General features: G+C 30.7%; 1 protein-coding gene across 1 annotated transcript; it reads right to left on the reverse strand.

Annotated features, from left to right (window-relative positions):
• Positions 1-18,350: 18,350 nt before the first annotated feature.
• LOC123205413 (shikimate kinase 1, chloroplastic-like) lies at positions 18,351-23,094 on the reverse strand. The gene is made up of 11 exons (XM_044622358.1): positions 22,811-23,094; positions 21,680-21,984; positions 20,615-20,673; positions 20,363-20,417; positions 20,204-20,276; positions 20,000-20,087; positions 19,577-19,659; positions 19,341-19,470; positions 19,176-19,254; positions 18,968-19,032; positions 18,351-18,861 (listed from the first exon to the last, which is right to left on the reverse strand). The coding sequence occupies exons 2-11, from the start codon at positions 21,894-21,896 to the stop codon at positions 18,808-18,810; spliced, it is 903 nt and encodes a 300-aa protein (XP_044478293.1). The 5' UTR covers positions 21,897-21,984; positions 22,811-23,094; the 3' UTR covers positions 18,351-18,807.
• Between the last annotated feature and the right edge of the window lie 2,662 nt (positions 23,095-25,756).

Consider the following 25,756-nt stretch of genomic DNA (forward strand, 5'->3'; position numbering starts at 1 on the left):
TGGGTTCAGAACCCTATCTTACTTATGAATCTTGTTTTCAAGGAAAAATGATCAAGCTTCCGTTTAAGAATAAAGAGGAGTAAGCCAAAAATATATTAGAGTTGATACACACTGATGTGTGTGGCCCCTTTAATGAAATGGCCCGAGGAGGTTTTTCATACTTCATTACCTTTATCGATGAGTATTCTCGATACGGGTATTTGTATTTGATGAAATACAAATCTGAAGCTTTTGAAAAGTTCAGAGAGTTCTAAAACGAAGTAGAAAACTAAACTGGAAAGAATATTAAAGTTTTATGTTCAAATCGTGGAAGTGAATACTTGAGTACAGAATTCTAGGAGTTTCTAAGAGATAAAGGAATACTATCTCAGTTGACTCCGTCATTCACACCACAACATAATAGTGTGTCTGAACGGAGAAATTGTACTTTGTTAGATATGGTACAATTTATGATGAGTTTTACTGATTTGTCAGTTTATTTATAGGGATATGCTCTTCAGACAGCACTACATGTGTTGAATAAAGCATCATCAAAGTCCACTCGAAAGACACCATACGAATTATGGTATGGCAGACTTCCAAGTGTAAACTACCTAAAAATCTTGGGATGTCCAGTATTTGTCAAAATGGTTAGAACTGATAAACTGGAGTCCTGAGCAGAAAAGGGTCGATTCATCGGGTATCCAAAAGAAAGTTTATGATATTATTTCTGTTTTCACTTTGATCAAAGAATTATGGTCAGTAGAAATGCACATTTTCTTAAGAAAAAGTTTTTAGAGGAAGGTGGTGCAAGAAGGAAAATTGTGCTCGAAGAAAAGTCTGGAGAGCCCGTAACTGAGCCTATTTAGGTAAATCCTCTGGGTATACAATCACCTATACCAACTACAACTGCTTAAATAAGAAAGTCTGTTAGAGTGTCTTGACCTCCCAAGAGATATGGATTTCTAACAGAAGGAGATTTTGAATCACTTCTAATGAGAGAAACTGAGCATCTAAAGGATACAAAAACTTACCAAAAGGCAATATTGGATATTGACTCAAGCAGATGGCTAGAGGTAATGAATTCAGAAATTGAATCTATGAATATCAATCAAGTATGGATACTCATTAATCCACTTGATGGAATAGTTCCGATCAGATGTAAATGGATCTTTAAGAGGAAAATTGGTAAGGATAGAAAGGTTAAAACTTATAAAGCTCGATTGGTAGCTAAAGGTTATACTAAAAAACAAGGGTTGGATTATAAGGAGACCTTTTCACCAATCGCAATGCTTAAATCCATTAGAATTCTGCTAGCTATCGCAACACACTATGATTATGAGATATGGCAGATGGATGTTAAAACTGCTTTTCTCAATGGGTATATTGAAGAAAATATTTATATGAAGCAGCCAATCGATTTTGTATCCACTACCGAAAGGTATAAAGTGTGCAAACTACATCGATCTATAAATATATTGAAACAAGTTTCAAGAAGCTGGAATATTCGATTTGATAAAACAATTCGAGTATTCGGTTTTATTAAAAATCCAGATGAGTCATGTGTTTATAAATTGGATAGGGATAAAATTATCATTTTCCTAGTCTTGTATGTAGATAACATATTATTAATTGGAAACAACATTGGCACTATGACTGAGGTTAAGCTATGGCTAGCGAAATATTTTTCCATGAAGGATCTTGGAGAAGCAACTTATATCTAGGTATTCGCATATATAGAGATAAAGCAAAATGATTAATAGGTTTATCTCAAAAGTTGTACATAGAGAAAGTGTTGAAACATTTTCATATGCAAGACTCTAAGAGAGGTCTTCTACCGTTTCCTCATGGAACATATTTATCAAAATATATGTGTCCAAAGACTGATGAGGAGTGACAACGAATATGTGAGGTGTTATATGCTTTGGCAATAGGGAGTCTTATGTACACTATGTTATGTACACGACCAGACATTGCTTTTGCAGTTAGTGCAGTAAGTAAATATCAGTTAAATCTTGGAGAAAGACACTGGACAATAGTAAAAGCCATCTTGAAGTATTTAAGAAGGACCAAAAAGTTGATACTAGGTTATGGGGGTTCAGAGTTGACGCTCAAAGGATACTCAAATTCTGATTTTCAGTCAGATGTAGATGATAGAAAGTCTACATCTGTATTTATTTTTGTTTATAATAGAGAAGCGGTCAGTTGGAAAAGTACCAAACAATCGACTACTGTAGACTCTACTACAAAATCTGAGTATATTACCACTTCAAAAACTACGAAAGAGGCCGTTTGGATGCGTAAATTCACTATAAAGTTGGGCATGGTTTCTCAGATGAGTCAACTAGTAATTATATTCTGTGGCAATACTAGTGTCATTGTACAAGCAAAGGAACCAAGAGCGCATCAAAGGTCAAAGCATGTTCAACGAAAATATCACATCTTGAGAGAATTCGTTGGAGTTGGAGATATTGTCATTCAGAAGATTACTTCGACAGACAATCTTGCAGACCCACTAACTAAAGCACTAATGCAAAGACTGTTGGACCAGCATCTAAAGATGATGGGCATTAGGTACTACAGCGATTGGCTTTAGTGCAAATGGGAGTTTTTGTTAGAATATGCCCTAAAAACCAATCGCTTTAATTGGTTTTAAGGGTTGTATATCTTGCATATAAATTATTAATAAAAGAAGAGTTTTGTCATATTTCACATGTTTTCTACGTCACTTTTATATCTATGTTGTAGTTGTATATTACATCCATATTAGCTACATGCATACGACATGTGAAAGTTCCCGATGAGTTTTAATAAACGTCATCAAATCGTTCCCTACATAGATAATCTGTTTGGGTAATAGTATTGCATAATAGGTATGTGTTATATCACCACAATATATCAATAGATGATATTAGACATGGTGGATATACACATGGGTAAACAATGGAACTATTTGATGGTTAGAGAACTGATCAAAGGTTATTATATTATATTATTTATCGAACGTGACCGTTGAACGATGATCACATGGGCATTAATATGTAGTCAATGATACATCGTAAATCATACTAGTGTATAGATCCTTTGACTTGAGATATCACAGTTGTGCTTCGTTCCGGAACATATGGTTCATATGGTGTATACCACAAGGCTAATCATGTCTCGTTCAGAAGCCGCTTTGATCATATGTTGCTTGAGCAAGAGGACAAGTGATGATCATATAGGGATCCATCAGCTCGACTACTCTCGAGTTCACATACGAATATCGAGAAATATGAAAATCTAAGATACTGGTCAGTGTAAATAAAAGACCACATGAAGAAAGTTTCGATATGGCACATTATGATGTATGACTTGATATTCGAAAAGATTAAATATTGGATTTTGACATTCCATGAATCCAAGTTCAATCGAGATATAATGACGAAAAGATTTGACTACATGGTAAGTGTGAGTAAGAAAAGTTCATTTGATATTATGTGAAGCTTGTACTTCATTGTGATGTAGGGGTCATGGGACATTGCTAGATGACACCACATGATCAGTGGGAGCTTCGTTTTGCAGCAGAAAACAAAGTATATTGGTTAACGACAGTTTTGAGTTATACAATAATATAATAAAACGTATCGTCTGATATGGGACCCACGATTATGTCACTATGAACCTTGAAGGTCACACCTATATTTCAAGGAAGAAAATTGTGTTATGAAGCTGAAAATATTTATCCATGGTTGGCTAGCACTTTTTGAGGATAAAAAAATTGTGCTTTTCGAATAAGATTCGGAAAATGGGCAAAATTGTCATTTTAAACCTTTTAAATTGTTTAGAAAGTTAGAATGAATAATTTTGGACACAAATTATTGAACATGTGTCAAATTTTAAGTTCTCTTAATTATCAACCAATGAGAATTGAATACATGTTTTAACTTGATAAATATCAAGTTTTAGTTTAATAAAAGAGAGAAAAATGTAGAAAAATATTACATTTTCTCTTCTTCTTCTTTTTTTGCCGAGGAAAAGCACTATTTTTCTTCCTTGAAGGGTGCAAGTCAAGAGATCACTTATTTTAGTAATTCAAGCTTCCAAACTTCAAATCAACTTACAAGGTACAAGGTAGTTTACATGTTTTTATGTTTTATTTCTTGAAACAACATGTAAATTTTATATTACCATTGTTACATATGATGTGAACATGATCTAAAAATTCTAATTTTCTTGTCAAAATCCTTCAATTGGATCATATGATTATTTTATTTCCCTATGAAATGGAATAGGTGGAATAGGAATTAAACTTAAATTTAATGCATTTAATGTAATAATAGAAGAGTAACTCCACTTAATTGTCATTTAAATAAAGGATTATACATAGGTGCATGGGGGCTTTTAAGGACAACTCTGTTGTAGTCAAAATCAATACTCTATTGCAATTCATGTAGACATAAATAGTATAATTGTGGATATAAGCTTTTAAGTAAAGGGCAGACCACAATAAAATATTGGTGTTCTCATAATATCTTACAAAATTACATTTTCAATCTAACTCAATTTTACTTCTTGTATAAGATCACACTTTTGATCTTACATACTTCTTGTTAATATAGATTTTCATATCAATAATTTGGAACTAGAAGGAAGGTGTCTAGCAAGCTCTTCTTGAATTTTCGAACAAAATATTCTTCAATGTCCTTTCTCAAAAGAAAAGTAAAATTGAAGAAAGAAATCTTTTGTCCATCTATCAGTCTCCCTCAGATCAACCTTATTAAGATTTCCCATGAAAGAAAATCAAAGATAACCCTAAAAGGTCGAATCACCAAAGCCTATGATCAAAGCGTTCTCCCCAAATAGCAACACAAACCTCCTATTGAAACTCAAGATGCATTGGCAATTGAAGTACAATCATCAATACCTGACACAACATTGCAATTGAAGAATACTATTGGTGATCTAACCAACACCATAATTACATTGATCCAAAGATTATATAACATTGCCTTGACAATAACATTAAGGACTCCATTCCCCTTTCAATTGTTGGTTGTCATAAGGTCTCAAACCTTTCACATAGTCATTCCTCATCTTTGCCAACAACTTACATGGTGTTTCCAAGCAAAGGACCCAAAGTCATCTTTATTGTGCATCATGCCACAGACCTATTATTTACCTTTAAAAGGTCCTACAATGGGGACAACAACAAGGTGCTTTTAAGCATAAGACACCAAATCCTACAAAGCATGCATCACTTTATGGACTTGATATTGCCCTTCAAGGTATGGACATTCTGCATGTAGACAACTCTTGGTGTGTAAAGATTAACCCACCTCAAATAGACAACTCTTGACTTATAGAATATAATCACAACAACTAGGTGAGGTGTCAACTGAAGATGTGTAGATGATAACTCAAGTCAAATGGATACACCTCACATTTTGTGCAACATGACTCATGTTTGGTTAGTATTGACCTTCAACATGTGGAATATAACTCACACCCCCTATCATGTAGAAGATAACTCATTTAAGGGGGGACAAACATAAAGAAGCAACAATAAAAAATTCAAAATGGAAACCTACTTTACATGCTCACAACAATAAATATCTAAATAACTCATGTTATGGCAAGTCTATGAGACTTTCCTAGTTTAGATAGTAGAATGATCTCACTAACCAATATAATATAAAGAAGTTTATCATTGAGACAGTTGACAATTACTACAGCAATCAAGTCAAACACAAAATCTTTAAAATAATACTATATGTATTTATTTTAGGTATACAAATGTATACACACTTATTTGTGTTATTATATAATTTAGTGTTATTTTATCTTAAGTTCAAAATTATACAATCATATGATGACATACATAGATGTATACATATTATATACCCAAAATAAATATATATAGTTTTATTAAAATCTTTATTAGGCACATGTATTTTTCGTTTGTTTATAAATCCTCTTTTGGTTAACATCTACTTTTTTATTTTGGATTATTAATAAGTAACTTTTACACATAAATGTTACTTAAATCTAGATTGCTTTAATCATAACAAAACAGTCTTATGTAACCTAGACAATTAATTAACAAAGATGATTATTTTGGGACAGTCAACTGTTTTAATCGCAATCAAGTTAATAATAACTCTTTATAGTAAAAAATTATGTTAAATTTGGATTTTTTAGAATGCACATGTATTTATCGTATGTGAATAAAATCTTCTATTGTTGATTTTTTAGAATGGCAATAAGTTAGTTAATGTAGATTGCTTTAACGATACTTCATAATCTTATGAAACCTTAAAAAAAAGAAAAGAAATTACATAATGGAAATGTTTATAGTTAGCCCAACAACTAAAATTGATCATTATGAAACAATCATGTTTATTAAGAAATCTTTATTAAAATTTATGTAGGGTTAGGGTTTCTTAGGTAATTATAGTCTCTTTTGTGCCTTCTTTGAACAATTATCTTATCTTTTTAGATTGTGAATAAATAACCATTTATGGATCACAACTAGCGTTTAAATCTTACTCTTTTTTTTAATGAATATATAAGATTTACTATGACCTTGATATAATGGAAATAAATTTTATCAAATAAATTATATATAATTAATTAAGATATTTTTAGATGACACTTTGTTAATTGTGTATCATCAATTAGTGAATATATATTTAGGTATAAAATTGTGTATATTATTTATATATACAATTTTATTATATATTTTATATGGTAATAACCAATAAGTACTCATAAAAATGGCTAGTTGTAAATAAGAATAAACTTCATATTGTAGTAAGCTAAAATTTTTTTAGGTCTCTTACTTAAGAAAATTTGCCTTCACATAGTATTATTTATATGTATATTTCGAAAAATATATGTTACATTATATTTAAAGACTTCAAATAAAATAAAATATTTATCTAAAGTTGTTTGACACAATTATTTATTCTTTAAAGTTGTTACCATATCTTTAAACTTGTGGGTACATAATAACTAGTCACATTGACACCTTATTGTTGAAACCAAAATATTTTTTACTTTTCAATTGTGTTTAAAACATTTTTGTTCAGATAATAATTTATAAATCTCAAATTTTTCATTTTAAGTGACACATGATTTTACATGAAATTAATATACAATATGGTACGATGATGATTTTAGATGTGTTGTACTACTTACTCTTTCCCTTTTCATTTCGAAAGCTTGTGGCGAACATACGTGTCATCAAAATTTGAGTATATATACTATTTTACAATAAAGAATAAATGAGGAAAAGATGGGGGTAAAAAGAAAGAAAAATAAGAGGTTTTTTTTTATATAATTTGAATATTTAAAATACTTTTAATATTTTTTAAATATAGGGTTATGTAGTAATTTTGAAAAAGAAAATGTTATTTATTTGAAATAAGGATAAAAAAGCAATTATATAAACACTCGTTTAATGTGTTAATTCTTTTGTTGTTATCTCAAACATCAAGAGATGGCGGGTTGTTGTAAAAATTCTGCCAACATCGATACTTTTTTATATTTTCGTATCATTATTCTCAAGATTATCTCCTTTTTTTCTTGTCTAATTACAATAATAATTTCTTCTTCAGTTAAAGCATGCACGATATTTACTTATATGAATGATTAAGAAAGACATTTGATTAGTATAGTGTGAAGTTGTCAAATATAATCACTTAAGACTGCCATGATTCTTTGATTTTCCTCATTTACTTCATTTATAACTTGTAATTCATGAACATTAGGGATCCTAAGAAGATGATTACTTGTATTGTGTTATATGCAATGTATTTATAGAATTACATTGGGGAAAAAGAGTATAAAATTTTAGTCCTTTAGATGACTTTACATATTTCCAACACTACATAGATACGTCACACACGTACTTGTTTTTTAAAATTATCTCTCAATGTATAAACCTTCGATTAGGCATATTTTATTAATTAATTATATTGATATAGCGCATTTTTTATCTCTATAATCTATTCCACTTACAATAAGGATAATTAAGTCAAAATGAGATTTTTTGTAACAAGGCATCTTTTAAGTTTTAACCTCTTTATAGTAATGAAATTAGTTGGTCCCAATTATATGACTACAAGAGAATTACCCCACCCCCCCAAAAAAAAGCAATATGACCACAAGAGATCAAAGATAATCGGCCTTCAATTTTAAAATGAATGAAATCTCATTATAGCTAAGCCCATATATCATTTTCCCACCCGCTCCAAAAAAATGCATCGTATTGAGAAAACGCCCACCCTTTCACTCATTTTCACACTATTTCGAAGAGACGTGCACCCTTTCTCACCCAACACAACCCACACATCCTGTATTAGTAGGGCTCGGCTCGATTCGAGCCCGAAATGAGCCGGGCTCTGCTCGGCTCGAGCTGCCTCGGGTTGGCTCGGTATATATTTTTTTTAAATTTTTTATACAAAACGACGTCGTTTTGATCCATATATATTAAAAACGATGTCGTTTTGATAATGAAAAACGAGCCGAACCAAGCCAAACCGAGCCGAACCAAAAATGAGCCAAACTCGAGCCGAGTCGAGCTCGAATCGAGCTCGAGCCGTCCATAAATAAACTGAGTCGAGCCCGAGCTCGGCTCGGCTCGAATCCAGCCCTATGTATTAGTTATGTCTGTCATTTTGTAAATGTGTAAAAGTATATAACTATCCATTATTATATCTGTTTTTCATCTGTAGATATTATTCATTACAAAAAAATTAGGTTTAATGTATATTCTCTGAAATATAAGAGATTAATCTGCGAAAGCTGCTATAAAAGCTATTGTAAAAGCTGAGAAATAAGATGAGGGGTATTTTTGAAATGAAAAATATAATTTGCTTAAAAAGGTAAAAGTTAAGAATTCGTGTCAAAAAAGGTTTACGCGGCAAATTGACTGTCTATTTTAATTAATTTCTCTTTTTTTATATATAATTTGAATATTTAAAATACTTTTATTATTTTTTAAATATAGGATTATATAGTAATTTTGAAAAAGAAAATGTTATTTATTTGAAATAAGGATAAAAAAGCAATTATATGAACACTCGTTTAATGTGTTAATTCTTTTGTTGTTATCTCAAACATCAAGAGATACAGGGTTGTTGTAAAAATTCTGCCAACAACGATACTTTTTTATATTTTCGTATCATTATTCTCAAGATTATCTCCTTTCTTTCTTGTCTAATTACAATAATAATTTCTTCTTCAGTTAAAGCATGCACTATATTTTACTTATTATATGAATGATTAAAGAAGACATTAGTATCCATTTGATTAGTATAGTGTGAAGTTGTCAAATATAATCACTTAAGACTGCCATGATTCTTTGATTTTCCTCATTTACTTCATTTATAACTTGTAATTCATGAACATTAGGGATCCTAAGAAGATGATTACTTGTGTTGTGTTATATGCAATGTATTTATATAATTACATTGGGGGAAAAAAGACCATTAAAAAGAGTATAAAATTTTAGACCTTTAGATGACTTTACATATTTCCAACACTACATAGATACGTCACTCAAGTACTTGTTTTTTGAAATTATCTCTCAATGTATAAACCTTGGATTAGGCATATTTTATTAATTAATTATATTGATGTAGCGCATTTTTTATCTCTACAATCTATACCACTTACAATAAGGATAATTAAGTCAAAATGAAATATTTTGTAACAAGGCATCTTTTAAGTTTTAACCTCTTTATAGTAATGAAATTAGTTGGTCCCAACAATATGACTACAAGAGAATTACCCCCAAAAAGCAATATGACCACAAGAGGTCAAAGATAATGGGTCTTCAATTTTATAATGAATGAAATCTTGTTATAGCTAAGCTCATATATCATTCTTAGCCTAAGCCCAATCAATTTACGCATTTTTTAATTTAAAGTTAAATATTAATATATAATAAAATTATATATATATATATCTATTTTAGATATATAAATATATACACACTTATATATGTTATTACATTATTGAATTTTATTTTATCTTAATTTAAAGTTACTTAATTATATAATGATATATATATATATATATATATATATATATATATATATATATATATATATATATATATATATATATATATATATATATTTGTATATTTAAAATAAATATACATAATATTACTCATTAATATTTGCTATTTTTAATTTTAAAATTGATGATAATATATATTCGTTCTAGTTGACTTCTCAAGATGTTTGTTTGCTACCTTTTTCTAAACGCTTATTAGCATTATTTCATTTATATATTTTTTTTGTTATAAAATATAAATTATAATTAGGGAAATTAAAATAATTACCCCAAAGATGAGGGGGCAAAACTAAATTACCCCTGCATTTTACTGTTAAACAAAAATGCCCCAAAATTATGAAGAGACGAAAATGCCCCTCAAGGACGAAATGGACGATAACCACACGCATTCGGCCGAACACACGAAAACAGAATTTTCAAATACACGTTTTCGCGCACTCAGCAACATCGATTTTCTCCGGCGATTTTTGCGACTTTTTCGGCCACAAAGATGGACAAAAAGGTTAGTAAAACAACCCTTGCCATCTCTTTATGCATTTTGGTTGATGATTTGAGCTATTTGATGTGAAATTACCCAGTTTAGCGTTAGGGTTCCGATTTGAAATGATTGACGAAAATGCTTGATTTCTTTGTGATTTGGATAAATATTCTTGGGGCTTTTGTGTTAGATTAGGTGTAGAGTTTATTGTTGTTGAAATGGAGTTTGAAAAATGAAGTTTCGAGGGTGAAATGTGGCCACACGAATTCGGTAGTCACCACACGAATGGCACAGTGACCACACGAATTTGTGTGGTGAGAGTTGTTGAAGACAGGGTTGTTTTTTGCACTTTGCAAACTTCATGGATTACACGATATCGTGTACTTGGGGGTGAAAATACGCGTTTTCATCATGTGGTGGGGCATAATATAAATTGGAAAACTTTGTGGACTCGCAAAATTTTGTCAACCCCCCAAATTCGTGCGATTGACACACGAATTCACATGGTTGACGCGTGAATTCACGCGATGGGGGCAAATTGCGGTTTTCCAGAGTTATCCAGCATGCTATTCGTGTGGTTGGAATCAGGGGGTAGATTACGATTACATAAAATTTTAGGGTTTTTTTTATATTTTTCATACAGGTTCAAATTGAAATTTATCCATCTTAAGGTTTTTTGACGTGTAGAATTCGAATTTGATATCCGTTTTTTTGAATAAGGCCTCTATATATAGAATTGAATAATTTATAATATAAATTTGATATAAATTTAATATAATTGTGATTTAATTTTCATACTGGGAGCTGGACAAAAGAGAACAAGGGATGAAGGTAGGGATGAAATGTGATTTCCTCTCTAAAAACACTTCAAGGCTCAAGTTACTACACGTGGATAAAGAGATATGGGAGCCGTGATAAAAAAATTATTAACAGAGAGGCAAGTACAAATGTTTTGACGTACCTGTCTCGGACACTTCTTGGACTTGAAGGATACTCGATTTAGTGGGGTTCTAATACATTCCTTCTCTTTCAAGTGGTAAATAAGATGACCTCGCGAGAAGAGTTATGGTTTCGAGTTAATGATGTGGATGTCAGATTCAATGCGTATGAGTTTGCTATTATGACAGGCCTTCGATTCAGTCATCTGGTAGATATCAACCTCTATATTCCATCGAAGGCCACAGATCGGATCCTCCAAACATATTTTCACAGGTGTAAATCAGTTACATATACTGATCTGAGCCGTGTTTTCCAGCAGAGACCGTAAGGGGAGGATGACACTGATGCAATGAAGTTAGCATATGTAACTTCAACGTGTGCAGGTTTAATATGTATTATATCAACGTGTGCAAGTTTATATCCCAATAAATTTCGATAATGCGTATTGGGTAGCAGGGGTGTTGGATTTGAAGGAGTGGAAGATTACGGTTTACGACTCCTTACAGAGTTTCACTGTTGACTTGAAGTTGTTTAGGCAAAAGATGTTGGGATATACGTCGATGATACCACATTTGCTAGCTGCGACATCATTTTGGCCTGAGACGCGTCGGAGTCCACGAGATGATCCATTTGTATTGCATAGGGTGGTGGATCTACCGTAGCAGGCGCCCCTATCAGGTGACTGTAGGGTGTTCATGTTACGATACATCGAGTGTTTAGCACTTCACCGATCGTTATCCTTTAAGGGGGAGGACTCATTACGCCTGCGCACTCGTTTAGGCATGCAGCTATATTTTCAAGATATTGATTGACGATTATTTTATATGTTATTTGTATTTGTATATATGTTTATCCATATATTGATTCATTTATATGCATTTGCCCTTTATATAGTTACCGTAAGCGACAAATATAATGGAAAAAAAATGACATAAAAAGATGACATCCTATAGTCAGAATCTGTCCTCTGTAACAATCACAAGCATTAGGTTTACAGAAACAAGTACAAGGACAACATTTATATTAAAATTAACAGCCACAAACATTAGAGTTACAGAAACAAGTACAAAAACAACATCTATATTAAAATTAACAAGTACAATTAACAGATGCAGCTACTTTCCATCTTTCTTCTTTCTTCCTGAACTTGATGGTATAGAACTAGGTACTGGAATAGGGCTTCTGTAATTCTGTCTTGTATGTCCAGGTTGGTGACATCGGCTACAGATAAGTTGTTCAACAACCTCTCTTTGAGAAGGATGTCTGTTTTTATTTGCTGGATGGTCTGTAGGATGACGATGCACATACGGTGGGTGGATAACACATGTCTCCTCCAGAGGAATCCACTCTGACTGATCTCCCAATGGATTGACTGTGTCCGTATAAACTGTACGATAAAAAGTTGTGTTGTAGTATGGATACACCCATTGAATGCAGATTGTGAGCTTCATATATCTGGCTACAGCAATAACATGCATGCAGGGAATCTATGCTAATTGAAATTTTCTACAGATACATGTATGCTCCATCAGATCGACCAGGGCATCATATTGGCCACTACCAAGGACCTGGTATCGATCAGATGTTATAAGACGTACCTCCAAGTTTGAAGACTTCTGTACACATTTTGTGATCTTATCTTCAACACAAGGTGTGACTGGGTTAGTACAAACATCTGTAAATCATATAAATATAAACACATTTGGTTAGTAATCAAGTATAAGTTTAGTAACACGCAATTATAACATATTATAATATTGAATATGAACTTACTAGCATAATTTCTTCTTTCATAAAACCATCGCTGCAATGTACCTCTGATGAACTCGATCAGCATTGTAATAGGTAAGCCTCGAATGTGTCTAACCAAGGCATTAAATAACTCAACAATATTGGTAGTCATTACATTGTACCTATGCCCTGGAAAATATGCTGGTGCCCATCGATCGAAACCCAACTCACACAGGTATGCAGCTACATTAGGGTGCATATGGGCCAGTGACTTCATGACCTATTGGAATTCATACACAGTGTACGCCTTAGCTACTTTCCAATACATCCATGCGACTTTGGTATTCATTTTGTACTTGGACCGCATGTTACAATGGAGGTGGTGACAACAATAACCGTGATGCACACTAGGGAATACTTCAGCCATTACAAAAAATATGTTGACATGTCGATCTGAAATGATGGCTAAATGAGGTACCTCACCAATACAATCCCTCAGCTTTGTTAAAAACCAACACCATATGTCATGATCTTCCTTGAGACCAATCCCAAAAGTAAGGGGATATATCTGATTATTCCTATCTAATGCAACAGCAATAAATAGTTGACCCAAATATATACTCTTTAAGAAAGTAGCATCAATGCAAATAACCGGTTGAATATGATGCTAGAATGCACAAATACTACAACCGAATGTCATGTAAAAGTACTTAAATCGATCATGCTCATCTGTTAGTGTATATGTCACCATTCCCGGATTACAATATTCTAAATTGAGGCAATACTCTAGCAGCAACATAAAAGACTCTTCTGGTGTCCCCCTCAATGATTGAAGCGCCCAATTTCTTGCCCACCATGCTTGTGCGTATGATATATCAATTTTATATCGGTCTTTGATATTAGCAATGATCTCTTTCGGTCGATAAACACGATCAACTAATATGAATTTGGTCCTCAAAATTTGACCTAAAGCTCAAGCACCTGTTTGCCTATGGTGAGGTAATATCTGATTTCTGCCACATGTGTGATGGCTATCCATACGACGTAATTCAAAACTATCACTTTCTCCCACCCTAACTACCCATGCACGTCATTTACATTCTTCATTACGACATTTAACCACCCATCTAATCGTGTCTGATTTGTCCACAAAAAATTGATATCCCCTCCGAAGCGCGTCTTAATATATCGCATCAATGACATGTTGTTTACTTGGAAATAATGTACCAACTTTTGAAGAATCACTATCGATCGATACTTTTGAGCTTCTGGATGCAGATGGTTGATCAGAAAAAGGTGGTAACCAATAAAATACATCAGTACGAACATTCCCACCAGCAGGAGTAGTTTCTGGAAAACTACTTGTACCTCCAATATCTTTATTAACATAGGTCTTCTCTTCAACCTCTGATTCTTCGATTAGAATATTATGTACAACCTTTCCTTCAAATTCACTCTAATCTAGAACCGTACCCATTAAGAAATTCTTTTGCGCGATACAATGCATCAACATTAACTTCATTTATATATGCAAAATCTTCCTCTATAAATTATTGTTTTGAATTGATCTCGATATTTTGAATCTCCTCTACACCAATTGTTTGATTTTCTGGATAACTGTTCGGCTCACCACCTTGTAAATCTTCATCTGTTTGTTGAGCCTCATAATTATCATCATTAACTGTAGTTATAACAAAAATTGAAACACATTCTTTGAAGAGATTAGATAGACCGTTAAGAACCTCAACATCTTCATCATTCGAAATTTCTACCGAAATACCGTCGTCGAGATGCTTCGGTTTCATGCTTAACTGAATGTTAAATATCTTTCGATCTATATTACACTTGTCGCTCACTATTTGGATTAATTCTTCGAATGATGTGTGTTCTGGAATTTTAATCAATTTTCTAGTACCTCCAATATATTTTATAACATTGTCAACCTTTTCTATTCAATTTCCCCCATATCTAATTGAAGCATATCCAGCCATTTAAATTAATCATACAATAAAATATATAATCAACATAAATAATATGACTGAAAATACTATTTACATATGTCTATTGCACAATTATACCTATTCCATAATTCAATTATATATTGTGACTACTTAAATATATCATGTTTTGGTATTACCCTTTAAAAAATAATAATTTAATTTAAAAGGGTAGTTTTGGTATTTAAGGGGATATTTGGGGCATTTTCGTTTAAATACTTTAATATAAGGGTATTTTTGCTTAAACCCCAAAATTTGGAGTAAATTTGTATATTACCCAAATAAAATATATAATCAACATAAATAATACGACTGAAAATATTATTTACAGATGTCTATTACACAATTATACCTATTTCATAATTCAATTTGACAGAATAATATTATTAAACATAGCCTACTAATTTTTATTATTTTACTTATTACACACAACTATAATTTATTATATAAAATATCACATATAATTGTATTATTAATAAAATAATAACGATTGAAGTAATATCATGTTATCCTACACTACTATAATATTTACAATATAACCTATCTAACTTTTATTATTTTATATATTACACACAACTATAATTTATTATATAAAATATCACATATAATTGTATTATTAATAAAATAATAACGATTGAAGTAATGACAAGGATAAATACCTCGAAATGACGAACTTTTCTCTTCACGCCCGAAATTTTGAAAACGAACTTATTTTCTCTCTTCATAAATCTCTCTCAGATATGTTAAAAATGAAGGAAGATATGTGGTTTATATAGAAATAGAGGAAGGGTAGTTTTGATATTATTTTGAGACTTTTTTGTTTAAATGCTTTAGATTAGGGGTATTTTAATTTAAACCTCAATATTAGGGGTAAATTTGTTTATTACCTTTAAATAAAATAATAATTTAATTTAGAATGATAGTTTTGATATTTAAGGGGATATTTGAGATATTTTTGTTTAAATATTTTAATTTAAGGGTATTTTTCTTTAACCCCAAAATTTAGGGAAAAATTTTTTATTGCCCCAATAAAAAGGGTATTTATTTTAATTTTTCTTATAATTAATAACACTAATAATTGTAAATAAAGGATGAGAATTAAAGAGGCATAAATAAAAATAGAAGGAAAGAGAATTATAAAGATCAAATGTAAGTGAAAACAGATGGGCATTTTGTGGTGGTTTTTTTTTCACCACGTAAGAGAGAGAAACCATCCAAAGCATTAAATAACATTAAATACACATTACCTTACAGTCTTTCAATTAATGTGCAACCAGGACAATGATTGCTTTCCCATTGTAGAAAGCCACCCTATCTAACACTTTCTCTTGCATTTTTGTTGTTTATAAATAATTATATTAATTTTGTTATAATAAAAACTAAAATAAAAAATATAATTATCCTATAAAATAAAATTAGATGTATTTAATCTATTTTATTAAAAATCTTATTTGAAAAACCTAATAGAACAAAATCTAGTAAAAAAAAAAATTACAACGCATATTTTATCTAATATATGATAAATTTAAAAAATTTACTCTTCTTTTTGTAATAGAATTAATTTAGTTGTTTACTAAACCATCACATACCAATGTTATATATTAACTTTTCAAATATTGATGTCAGTAATGTCTTAATGAACAAATTTATCAGGTTGTCACGAGATTGTATTTGTTTGACATCAATCTTTTAGCTTCGTTTGAGCTTATAAGTGTAAAAAAATTCAATGAGATATGTTTAGTTTTATCTCTTTTAATGTATCCACCTTTAATTTGAGCAATACATGTTGCATTGTCTTCATATAATATAAAAAGAGTATCTGTTGTAGGAAAAAGACTGCATATATTCTGAATATGATGGATGACAAATCATAACCATATGTATTATATGCTAGCTTTATAAAGAGTTAAAATATTTAAATAATTTGAAAATATTGCAATCAAAATCTGTTTGGTGAAGCGTCATGATATTGTTGTGTTATTATAAGTAAAAACATATTCCTTTTGTGAGAGGGTTTTATGAGGATCAAAAAACTAATTAGCATCTATATATCCAACCAAACTAAAATTTTTTATGAATTTGACAAAATAGAATAATCTCAAATCTCTAGTTTCACATAATTAACGGAGTATATATTTGATTTTGTTCCAATGGCGACAGGTTAGTGTAGAGGTAAATTGAGTCAACAAATTGATTGCAAAAGATATATTTAGTCTAATATATTGGGACAAATATAATAGGGCTCCTATGTCATTAAGATATAGTACTTCAAAGCCGAGTATCTTTTCATTTTCTTCTTTAGAATAAAATGGATTCTTTTTTAGATCAAAAAATTGAACAACTATTGGGGTGTTCAAAGGATAAGTCTTATCCATATTAAAACGTTTTAGCAATTTTTTAATATACATTAATTGATAGATAAGTATTATATTTGAATTGTGTTCGATTTGTAAACTGAAACAATATTTTGTTTTTCTCAAATCTTTCATCTCAAATTTTTTTTCAAATATTCAACAATTTTTTAGAGTTTTTCAAAAGTCTGAATTAAATTCAACTCATTAACAGAAATTGCTAAAATGACAAATCTTAATTTTGACTTTTTGATAAAAACACATGCGCAAATAAGATCATTCATATAATCTTTTTTTTCAAATATTCACTGAGAAGATTCTATTACCCTCTCATATTTGAGTATATGTGTTAATAGAATTTGAGTATATATACTATTTTATGACAAAAACACTCATATTTATAAGAATAAATGAAGAAAAACTGTGTAAAAAAAAGCAATTTCATATTTTAAACACTCACATTTGAATATTTAAAAAAAAAATTATTATTTTTAATTTAAAATTATATAATAATTTTAAAAAATAAAATAATAATTTCATATTTTAATAATTTTATTTGGTTAATTGAATGAAAAAATATTTTTTATATTAAATAAAGATGAAAAAGCAATTATATTAACACCCATTTAGTGTGACAATTCTTTTGTTGTCATCTCAAACATCAAGAAGGTACAGGGTTGTTGTAAAAATCTGCCAATGAAAATGAACTGTGATAATGGTGGCTTTGGTGGATTGGAGTTGGTGACCATCATTAACAACAATAATAAAGTGAATATAAATTTATGTTGAAGTGGTAGGTAGTGATGGTGATACATTTCAATTGAGATTTCTATTATAATCACTATAAAGCTTGATTAGGACAGTGAAGTAATGCAAATTCCATATCTCACAACATCAATTATACACTTTATGGTTAAACTAAAAATATAGCTTACTTCCCAGAACAAAAATCTTGTGCTCCATCCGTGAAACTGGAATCTTGGTGCTCTGAGAATATTTTTTGCAGCTGGAAAATTTTAATTTTATGGCTCGCAGGTGACATACAAGACACTGTGATCATTCATCATCAATGTTACATGGGATTAGCCATAGTAAAATTATATCAATTAATATATACAGATATGCATCTAAATTGATATAGCTTTGCTATGCGCTGCAACCCCATTATTAAACATAAGATGAACAACGTTCCACTACTAAAATTAGGAACGTCACCCATTCTATGAGGATAGAAATCCAAGCACCAGACTTTGCAGCTCTGTCACAACTAAAATGGCATCTCACCCTCTTCCTTTAGGGATTGCTCAATTTGTTCAAGTGCCTGCCAAGATGTGAATCCTCATCAGCTGACCAATTTTCATCCAACTGTTTGATAAATTTGTTTGTGTGTGTGAGAAAAAGAGAGCGACCAAGAAAGAAAAAGATACCTCAATTGCAATGGTAGCTGGTGTGAGAGCAGATACATCTCTGTGACCGAGTTTGGCTGCAATATCTTCACAATAGCAAAAATATAGATTCAGAATTTTCACAAGCAGAAGCACCAAAAAGAAAAGTTCTGTTATCCATGACACTGGCAACACAAAAGGGAAGGAAATATAACAAGAAAAATAGATCTGTACATATGAAAATACTTACTTTCCAAGCTAACCCTAGCATTGGCATTCTCGTATGCTCCAGACCTCTCTTCCCAAAGAGTTGATAATCGCTTGAAAGCCTGTAGAGAAGACAAGGGGTGTCAAAAAGCTGCAGCTTATTATCATACATAATATCATATCTGAAGAACACAAGTGAAAGGTTTACCTTTGTGTATGCATCGCCTGATTCATAATGCAAAAGGGGGCGAGAATTAGTACCTACAGCTGCAATTCTCTTTGCCAAGGCTTCTAGAGGTACATCCAAAAAGACACTAATATCCTTATGCATATATTTCCTGAATACAGAATTACATTTTTGCTTCAATATTATGCTGGCATAATCAGATATGGATCGAAGATTGTGAAGGAAAGAAATTTTGTTGTCACTATATTCACTCATACCAGTTGATGGGACGTATAACTGCACCTCCACCGGTAGAAACAACAAGTCGATGCATTATAGACAGCTTCCTGAGTACATCAGTCTAATGGAAAGAAGATTCATAAATCTATAAAATTAAGGGCAAAAATTGTGTATACATGCAATAACTAGCAATAGCATAAAAATAGAATGAAGCAAGATATTCCAATGTCAAAATTTCCGCTTGATGGTTGAAATTTTAAACTTCATGGTAACTGGAAAGAAGGTGCAGCAAAAGCCCAATTAACATGTTTTACCATTTCCATTTGGAAAACAATATTTTTATCATGCACTCAGATCATTAACTCCCCAGGTCAGTAATAAATTGGATCATTCACAATGTTGTGAAGAAACACTTTACTATATATGAATATGAGAGAGAAAGAGAATTGTCAATTCCTAACCTCTTTATCTCTGAAGAAACCCTCTCCATAGAGTTTAAATATGTCAGCCACAGTAGTTCCATTCACATCTTGCTCTATCAAGGTATCACTGAAACAACCACAAGATTTAAGCGATGCAAATTAATATAGATCTGCAAAACAAATGAGCCTTAACAACTCAACCATTTGCAAGGTAAAAAATAAGAAAGCAGTCACTGTACAAACCAGTCAAAAAACGAATAACCAAGCACTCCGGACAGAACCTTGCCCACAGTAGTTTTTCCACAGCCCATCATTCCTGCATTTCATATGTAAACAGTTCAAGTACTTGGGTAATAAGTTCTTTGCTATTTAATAAAAAAGCACTTGGACATAGAAACTAACCAACAAGATATATAGAGCGACCCTCTAAATATGGCTCAATCTCTTGCGACTTATTCTGCAAATTTTATTAACATCTGGTAAGTAAAAGCACACAACTGTCTTATATGAGCATCAGTCTGAACTCAGTTCTAGTCTTTGGGGCTAACTCACAAAAGTATTCAACAAAAATAGACACTCAATATGACAGAAAAAGGTAATCAGATCACCAGACTTCCTGATACAAGCATAAAGACAAAAGGATATTATCCACACCTTCAAAATTAAAGCTTCATCAAGAGGAGCATGAAAACCTCCAGTTTCCACTACTGAAGCTGCAAAAAGAATATTTTAAATGAAATTTAGTACTCAACTGAAAATACTTAAAAGAAATCATCACACAAATAATGAATCTGAAAAAGAACTGATATACTCTTGGGTCAAGAATGGAACAAATTACAACTAATTCCAAGTCATCAATGATTAGAATATGCTAAAAGTTCAAAGGAAGAACAAGCGAATTCAACCAATTCAGCCCAATCCAATTTTAATTCATGGAGCCACCCTGTCTAAGATAGGATTGATGCAATTTAATAGGCCACACAACCATTAACTTAAGAGGAAACCTCTTGATTATAATCCACCAAGATTCCAAATCTTAGCAAAAGTCTGAAAAAAAGAGTAGCTGGGCTTAAGGTTCAACTGACCACACAATATTCTGCAATGGTCACCAGGATCATAAGTTTCTATCACTGAAACCAGAAACCTTGAGTCTAAATACTAATTGCAACAAGAATCAAGGTTGGTACAGCACCCTACAAATACTTCACCAAGCTTGTTATAAGACATATTGCCATGCAGATGCTAAATAATGTCCAGACAATAGTATCCATAAATCACTGGAATCATAATTAAACCAGGTCTAACATCTTAGTCACAGTGCATAAATACCCAATAACTTACTAAATGATGAAACCTTCTTCAGTCCAACTACTAACAAATTCACCAGATCTAGGGACTTCCACAACCCCCAAGCCAGCTACAACTTTGATAAGAAAATAACAGAATACATATTACCGGGCCAATTAAATCAATAAGCACAAAACATTTCACACATTACAAATACATCACTCTTGTATTACTAAAACCTGTTATATGAAGGTATGGCAACCAGAATAGTCCAATATAGTAGCTAACCCCATGAACTAAACAAAGAAAAACAGATACAAAGATGATTGTGGTGCCATCCATAAATTATTTGCTTCACAACTCACCTCCAAATTAGAACAACCAAATAATCTAGTACACATGCATAAACATGATAAATCCTAAAATAACTACCTGGAAAGCTTTTGAAAGTACAGGAAACCTCCGGAGCAACAGATTTATACCGGTTTGAAGTTATATTAGGCTGCATATGAGCCGATATGAACACTTGAACCCCCTTATCTTCCCTAATTCTACGAGAAAACCGCACCAAACCGGTTGGTTTTCTCTGAAACTTGTCCAAATCAACCCATGTAGGATATTGTAAATTTTGCAACACTTTGACCTCCATTATCACCGTCAAAGCAGCCCTATATCACAGATAATTTAATAACTGCTTAAATTAAGCCAAAGCTCAAATTATTTGCGATCCAATTTCACTGCAAAAACATAAAAAACAAAGAGTTACTCTCACACAATTTAATTTCAGATCCGATAAACAAATTTAAATTTTCTGAGAAAATGTTACAAAGATTTAGAACTCTTTGTTCCTCGATTTTCTAGACAGCAAAACAGATTATAAATTAATGCTCCTATATGGAAAGAAAAAAAAAAAAAAAGATGTAGAACGAGTTTTCAGAAGAGAGTTGACAGAGACAACGAACCAGAATCAACAGAAACTGATTAACTGAAATTCATGAATGAGTACCTTATAAGCTATGAAATTAGGAAAAAAACCCTTTTTTTGGCTGCTGAAAAAGTGTAAAAAAAAAATTAAAACTTCAGTTCCATGCTAATTTAAAAGCGTCTAACAAATAGGAAAAGTAGAATGAGTCGACCAGATTCAACTAAAAGAAAATATACTTAAAATTCATTTACCAATAGGTTCTCAGCTACAAATGCAACAAAAGAAATTCTTTAAGGATGCCGAGAAAATATAGAAAAATCCTGTACTTCATCAGCCTCGATTGTCTAATCATCCAAAGAGAAAATGATTGAAGCCTCTAGATCAAACAAAATTTTAAAAAAACAAATTGGCCTCGATTTATGAGTACTCGCCACGCTTCTTATTAAAAATTTAAAAAAAAAAAACTCTGAATATCAATAAAATGTAGAAAAAATAGATATTGTAACATTTCGATCTTTCTTGACAGCTAAAAAGAAAACTAATCAGATTCAAACATTGGCAACAAAAAAAAACAAAGGAAGATTCTAATCAAAACTACCTTATGAGCTACGAATACAAAAGAAAAAAAAAAAACGCACCGTTTGAAAGCCGATAAAATGTAGAGAGTTTCAAAACTCGTTCCTCCGCCCTCTGATTTTCCCTCGACAAAAAAAAAATCAAAAGGCAGATTCGAAGCCAATAGCAGGAGCAGATTTGAGACGACGAAAAAAGGAAGAAGGAAACAAACAATGCGTTAAGGATTCAAGGCTTTATCCGCTTGAGGCTCTGATTTTTGGTTTGGTTTGAGAAAGGTGCCCTTATAACATAGCGGTAGGTGTTTGAGTTGACAAATACGGTAGTTTCGTATTTCCTCATAAATTAAACATAAACAGAGATTCTCTGAAATATCGTTAAATCAATAGTCTTTTTTTTTTTCAAATGCTGCTATCATACTCTCATTCATTAGTCCAAAATATTTTTGAAAATTTCCTAAGGGAAAATATAAAAAATAGCCAAAATTTAGGGGGTCTAAGAAAATTGTCTAAAATATTCAGGTTTAAGCAAAAATACCCAGGTTTTATGAAATGATGAAACTGCCCCCATATATAAACACAGCAAATTATTAAGGGGTATTTTATATCTCTTTCTATCAAAAATTTGATTTGGATAATATTTTATAATTAAATATATTTAATAAAATTTAATAAAAATAGATAAATATAAATAATTATTATATTTAATAAAAAATAATAAAAAATACTAATAAGTTATTTTATTTAAATGTTTTTAAATATTTTTATATTATTTATTATATTAATTAAAAATAAATTTATTTTTATCTTAAAAATTAATAAATTATAATAAAATTATAATAAAATTAATATTATTTTAATAATTTTTTAATATTTATGATAAAAATAATAATTAAATTATCATATATATTATTTTGTTATATCATCACTGATAATAAAAAATTAGTGTAATATTTTTTTATTAATAAACTAAATAATATAATATAAATTATCAGGATAATTTTTAAAGTCTCAAAACCAAACAGCCCTTAGGGATTTTACTGACTATTATGCAAACTCTATAAGTATAATAAAATTATTGTATATAAATTCATGATTCATTATTTTTTATTTATTATTAATAATTTACTCAGCTAGTATTTTTGCATTCGCTTTTTTCACTTATCTTATGTCACACTTCTTGCACAATCATATTTAATTATTATTTGTAGAAAATAATTTGAAAAATTAGTAATATTTCTAAATTAAAAAGCGCTTTAATATTCATTGGGTAATGTTACATATACAACTATTCTCAATAATCTCAGTTGGCAGATAATCTCTTTCAATTACGTATTTTTTATTTTAAAATAACCCAATAATTTAAAAAATTCATTATCTTATATAAATAAATTCCGTGTTGATTTTCTGACCGAAACAAAACTCTCATGGCGACATGCAAGGCACTCGCAGTAATGCAGCAGCCCTTGGTCTTCTCCAAGATGGTAGTGAGGACTTTGACACGGCTGGTCTTATAATTTCTACTGCCAAAGGACTTATTCCCACCACCCAATTTTTAATTCATTTACAAATTCATTTTTATAGAATTTTAAAAGCTTAAATATCTATCTATTATCTAAACTTTATTAAATATTTTTGTTATATATAAAAATAAAATTTAATTATTAAATAATATTATTAAAAAAATTTAATTTTATTTCATCCTCCTAGATTTTGAAAAGTAACCCTTCACCACCACTTAAATTTATCTAATTTTGAAAAATAATTATTTTTCTCTTAAACCTAAGTTTTTTTTCCTATTTTCTTCAACCGTTGTTGCATCTCCAACAACCTCTTTTTCCCACTCTAATCATTAATCGGCTCTCTCTTACTATCAAGAGACCAAGAGGCGTTAACAAAATTGACACACGGATGAAGATCAAATCTTTGTCCTTTGTCTGCCAATAGAGAGAGAAAAATCATTTCTATCTCTCCATCAATAGACAAAGGATGAAAGTTTGATTTTCATCCGTTCGTCAATGGCTCTTAGTCTCTCGATAGCAAGGGATAGATGACTAAAAATTTGGGTGAGAAGAGGGGGTCGTTGAAGATGCAGTGGTGACTAAAAAATGAGAAAAGAAACTTAGGTGTGGAGAGGAAATAATTATTTTTCAAAACTACAAAAGTTTACATAGAGGTGAATGTGTTAATTTTTTAAATCTAAGAAGAAATGAAATAAAATTAAATGTTTTTTAATAATATTATTGAAATAACAATTTTACTCTTATATATTCTAAAAATTTTTAATAAAGTTTAGATATAGGTATTTAAGTTTTTGAAACCTTACTGGTATGAGTTTAAAAATGGACTAAAACTTGGGTGGGTAGAAGCCCTTTGCCTAATTTCTACCTTAAAAGCTTGGGATTTTGGGGAAACTTTAACGGTTCCTTAAACTATTTGGTGTGAATTGGAATATTTATCTCCCGCTAGCCTAAAAGATGTCTAATTTAGTAGTGGTATATACTTATAAGATTCTGAGTTTGTGGGAAAGATTTTCGAATGAGTTATAAATTGTTTTATCGAGCTTTCAGGTTTATATATTCATAAATTTCTAAAATTTGTAATTTCATAATTAATTCATATCTCACTACGTATGCGCGCAAGTAGGATTATTAAAAAATAAAGGCCATTAGACTTATTCCAATCCAAAGTTTAATGCAAATTCAAATTCATATTTGTTAACTTTTAATAATTTAAATATTTATTTATATATTAAATTTTATTGTTATTATCATAAGTAATATTGTTATTTAATAAAAATATTTTTAAAAAAAACTAATAATCTCAGCATATATTTTTTCTAAGTTTAAAAATTAATAATTTTTTTTTACCTAAAATTTGAAAAATAATTATTTTTTTCTTAGAGTTTACATTTTCTCCTTTGCCACTTCTCCAATAATCAGAGCCAACAAACCTCAATCTCTAGCACTCCTCACTCTTCCAAACGATGACAAATTATCTACCAACAAGAGG

This window comes from Mangifera indica, unplaced genomic scaffold (genome assembly GCF_011075055.1).
Source record: "Mangifera indica cultivar Alphonso unplaced genomic scaffold, CATAS_Mindica_2.1 Un_0005, whole genome shotgun sequence".
Taxonomy (NCBI): Eukaryota; Viridiplantae; Streptophyta; class Magnoliopsida; order Sapindales; family Anacardiaceae; genus Mangifera; species Mangifera indica.

Coding starts and splice junctions, on each gene's coding strand:
- LOC123205413 (XM_044622358.1), bottom strand. CDS start 21,896: ATGGAGGTCAAAGTGTTGCAAAATTTACAATATCCTACATGGGTTGAT. Junction 19,471..19,576: donor GTTATACGTCCCATCAACTG/GTATGAGTGAAT, acceptor TTCTGTATTCAG/GAAATATATGCATAAGGATA. Junction 19,033..19,175: donor TGCTAGGGTTAGCTTGGAAA/GTAAGTATTTTC, acceptor GCTATTGTGAAG/ATATTGCAGCCAAACTCGGT.